The sequence below is a fragment of the Tupaia chinensis genome, unplaced genomic scaffold (assembly GCF_000334495.1).
Source record: "Tupaia chinensis unplaced genomic scaffold, TupChi_1.0 Scaffold000159_1, whole genome shotgun sequence".
Classification (NCBI taxonomy): domain Eukaryota; kingdom Metazoa; phylum Chordata; class Mammalia; order Scandentia; family Tupaiidae; genus Tupaia; species Tupaia belangeri.
Window position 1 is genome coordinate 1,429,263 of NW_006159630.1, and position 4,235 is coordinate 1,433,497.

Below are 4,235 nucleotides of genomic sequence, written 5' to 3' on the forward strand. Positions count from 1 at the left end.
ATGACTACGGATTGTGTGCGGGCGGCCTGCGGAGTGCAGGCAGAGCTGGGCCAGAGGCTGGTGCGGCATGGGGGACATGGCTGGGATGGGGGCCGGAGGTGGCTCCCCAGGAGAGCGAGCAGATGGAGGACAGAGGCGGCCAGGCCTGGGCTCTGATTCTTGTAGGGCGGGCAGCACGATGAGGAGGATGGGGAGCGGGGACCCCTGGTGGACATGGGAGAGTGGTCGCTTCACCCCACAGCTCCTGGATGTTGTCGGGGATTCTGGCCAGAGCAGCTTGGGGACCTGGGTCCGGCAGTGAGGTTTCCCTCCTGCAGAACTTCCCGGACCGAGCCTGCTGGGGTGACAGTTTTCAAGGGCTCGCCGGCCTCGGGCAGCCCCTGCAGGCAGCCCCTGCAGGCAGGTGGAAGACCCGGGGCCTTCTCACTGTCAGGGCGGGGAATGGGACACGGTGGGCCCGGGTCCCCTCCTGCTCTGCCTTGTGTTGGGTTTAGGGGAGCCCCCTCGAGTCCCTGGGGACCCGGGCACCCTGGACCAGCTGAGGCTCAGTGGAGGTGTTGGGTGCGGGGACGCCTCATGGCACCTCTTGCTTCTCCCCTCAGGGCCCTCTTGGGCCACCATGAAAGGCTTGCGGGCCACCAGCCAGCCCCCAGAGGGCAGCCTGGACGGTGCGGACCTGAGTCTGACGGGCCTCCCACCTCCGGTGTCCAGGCGCCCCAGCAGCGCCTCTGCCGCCAGACCCATGATCCGCTCCATCTCGGCCACCGCCAGCAGTGAGCCAAGGAGGAAGGTGCCGGTGAGTGTGGGGCCCAGGCAGGGCTGGGGGGAGGGGCACTGCTTGCCGGAGGGCTGTCCTGCTGGGGAACCACATGTGCACAAGTGCCTGTGGCCACCCTGGGGACAGGAGGCCTTGCAGAGCTGGGGGCAGACTCCTTGGAGGCCCCGGCTGGGCCTGGCCCGGGGCAGTCTCCAGCATAGCGCTGACCCTCCTGGGCCATCCTTCTTCCCAGCTGTTTGAATCCTTAAGAAACAGAGTTGACCTGAGGGCGGCGTAGGACCCCCGGTGGGCGTGGAGATGCCTAGACTGGCAGGCGGGTGGGCCGGCCGGGACCAGCCAGGTGGCAGTGGGAGCTTCTGGCAAGAGCTGCCCCCCTGCTGGAGGGAGGAGGGGTAGAGGTCGCTGTTGGAGGCCGGGAGGCCGTTCCAACCGAGAGAGAGGGGACAGTCAAGCTGCCCTGTGGGGTCGGGGCAGTGCCTTGAGGCTGACCTGGGCTTCCAGGATGGGATGGGGCCTGCAGCAGGTCTGCGCTTCAGCCTAAGGTCTGCGAGGCATTGTAGAGAGGCTGGCGTGTGCCCGAGGCCTCCCTGAGGAGTCCGTGGTGGACGTGTGATGAGTGGCGTGGCGCGCTCTCTTCTCCTGGGGAAGCTATTGCTGTGAGCACTCTGGAAGCCGGGGAGTGGCGGGGAGGGAGTCCCTGCTGGCCGCTCGGACAGCACGTGCGGTGAGGGAGCCTTGGCGCAGACAGTTCCGGGTGACGGGACTGGTAGGGCAGGGACTGGGACATCCTGTGGCGCCTCACGTCACCTGCCTGTCTGGGGCTGGGAGGCAGTGGCATTTAAGCAGGAGGACAGCCAGCCCAGTGACGCTGACCCCCCTGCCCCCTCCTCTGGGGCCACCTGTTGCCCTGAGCCCTCAGCTCACAGAGAGCCTGGAGGGAAGGTGCCGTCAACGTTGCAGGCGCCCGCCGCAGACAGTGGGGGCGCTGTCGGGCTTTTTAGGAGCAGCGGCAGCCTTGGTTCTGCTGCAGGGCAAGGCTGTACCTGGCCGACCTGAGCACCTGAGGCCACCTCCTGCCTTCTGCCAGGGGACACACCCATTCCCAAGTACAGCCCAGAGCCAAGGTGGGCATCAGTCATACCAAGGCCTTTTCCCTTGGGGACGGCAGCTTTGACCTTCCCCGGTGGAATGTTCCAGCTGCTCGACTCTTTCTGCCACTGGTGCGATCCGGGACGCCCCGCCCCCACACAGGCCCCAGCCCTGAGGCGCGGGCAGTGTTGCAGACAGACCCAGCTGCCGAGGCCCCTCTCCAGGAGCTCTGTCCTGCCCAGTGCCCGTCCTCGGCTCTGTCCTTGCTGCCACGTGTCCGTGGCCACCTTCCTGCTGGTCTTCGTGGCTGGCTGAGGTGCCCGCCCAGACTTGGGCCCATCTTGGCGACGGGATTTCCTCTCCATCCTGTCTCCAAAGACCCTCCTCAGTCCTAGCCTTCTGTCCCGAGTTCCCACGTGGGATGTGGCCTCTGGTCACTGCTGGTCTTCTGGTCCCAGGGCAGAAGTGTGGGCTGAGGGCTGGCCTGAGCTGCTCGCCTACCTGTGCCCCTCGCCCTCCGAGCCCCGTCAAGCATAGCGGCCTTTGAGCCCTGCATCCGGGGGAACGGATGGGAGTCACCGTGTGCCTTGTCTCGGGCTGCGGTGCCCGTGTCCCGGCTATGAGGCCTGTCCTGCTCACAGGTGAGCGTCAGGGCTCCTAGTCCTTCCACCACTCCCTTCCAGCATGGCACTTGGCGGTGAGGGGGGACCCATCCTCCCCGCACGTGGAGGCTGCAGGATTTGGGGAAATCTAGGAGAGGTGAAGGTCTTCCCCCGATGAGACGGCTGGTCTTTTGTGATGTTTTCCGAAGTCTGTGCGTGTGCGATGGGGTCTCTGCCCTGCCTCCGCCTCCTGGTCGCTGGGCCAGGGTGCTGTCCTGCCTTCGGCATTCAGGTGGGCTGGGAGCAGAACCCAGCCTCCCGTGTGGCCCAGCCTGCCACACAGCAGTGTCCACCACTCACTGCTGCGGTGAGGCCCATGTATGTTTAGGTAGGTCACATGTGCACACTGGTTCGGGGCAGAAGGTAGAAGAGGACGTGCCTGGAGAGTCAGCCCGCCTGTGACCTTGCAGGCATCTTCCCTTGGGGGGCTGTTCAGTGCCGCGGCCCCTTCCACTGATGTACACACAGGCCTAAGTATATGCAGTGTGCATGTATGCAGGGGGCAGTGTGCACGCCCATGTACAGAGGTACATCTAAGGGTGCATGCAGTGTGCACACATGCAAGATGTGTTGTATCCGTATATGGATGTTCATGAGTGCACATGGCACATGCGTATGCACCTGTGTAAGGGTGTCTATCTGTGAACACATGTGATGTACGTGCATGCAGATGTGTGTACCTACACATGGGTGTGAGTGCATGTAGTGGACACATATATAGACGTGTGTGAAAGTGCACGTGATGTGCACATATGCAGAATGTGTGTGCCTGTGTCTGGAGTACACACGTGAAGTGCACGTACCCATGTTCGGGACCACATGTGTGCGTACACACATGCAGGTGTGTGTGTGCAAGTGCATGTAGTATGTATATGTGCAGATATGTATACATGAATGTATGCAGTGCACAGGTATGTGGGATGTGGTGAGTACCTTCCTTTCTATGGATATACATATATGTCTGCATGTGGTGTGTGTGTATGTAGATGCAGTGTGTGCACGTGATGTGCGTTTATACAGATGCGGTGTATGCATGCAGTGTTCGTATGTGCAGAAGCGGTGTGTGCATGCAGTGTATGTGTCTGCAGATGCGGTGTGCATGTGGTGTGTGTGTGCAGATGCAGTGTGTGCATGCGGTGTGCATGTGTGCAGATGTGGTTTGCATGTGTGTGTGCAAATGTGTGTATGTGTGTGTGCAGATGCGGTGTGCGTGTGTGCAGATGCAGTGTGTATGTGTGTGTGTGCAGATGCGGTGTGCATGTGTGTGTAGATACGGTGTGCATGTGTGTGTGTGTGTGCAGATGCGGTGTGCATGTGTGTGTGTGTGCAGATGCAGTGTGTGTAAATGATGCTTGCTGTGCATGTATGCAGGATGTGATGTGTGTCCCTGTGTTTGGGTGTACATATGTGAGTACATGTAGTGTGCATGTATGCAAATGTGGGTGTGTACAGGAGCACATGTGGAGAGTGTGTGCAGGTGTGTGTGTATGCCAGCGTGTGTAAGTGCGTGTCTGTAGGTGTGCATGCATGCAGGATGAGGTGTGAGTGCCCGTGCGTAGGTGCACGCATGCAGGATGAGGTGTGAGCGTTGGTGCATAGGTGCACTCATGCAGGATGAGGTGTGAGCGTTGGTGCATAGGTGCACTCATGCAGGATGAGGTGTGAGTGCCGGTGCATAGGTGCACTCATGCAGGATGAGGTGTGAG

At 61.3% G+C, this 4,235-nt stretch overlaps 1 protein-coding gene across 1 annotated transcript in view; it reads left to right on the forward strand.

The window, feature by feature from the left end:
- The first annotated feature begins 605 nt into the window (after window positions 1-605).
- CEP131 (centrosomal protein 131) overlaps window positions 606-4,235 on the forward strand; it is a 31,015-nt gene continuing 27,385 nt past the window's right edge. The window contains 1 exon segment of the mRNA XM_027770742.1: window positions 606-796. Coding sequence (XP_027626543.1) covers window positions 620-796 — 177 coding nt within the window. The 5' untranslated portion in view covers window positions 606-619.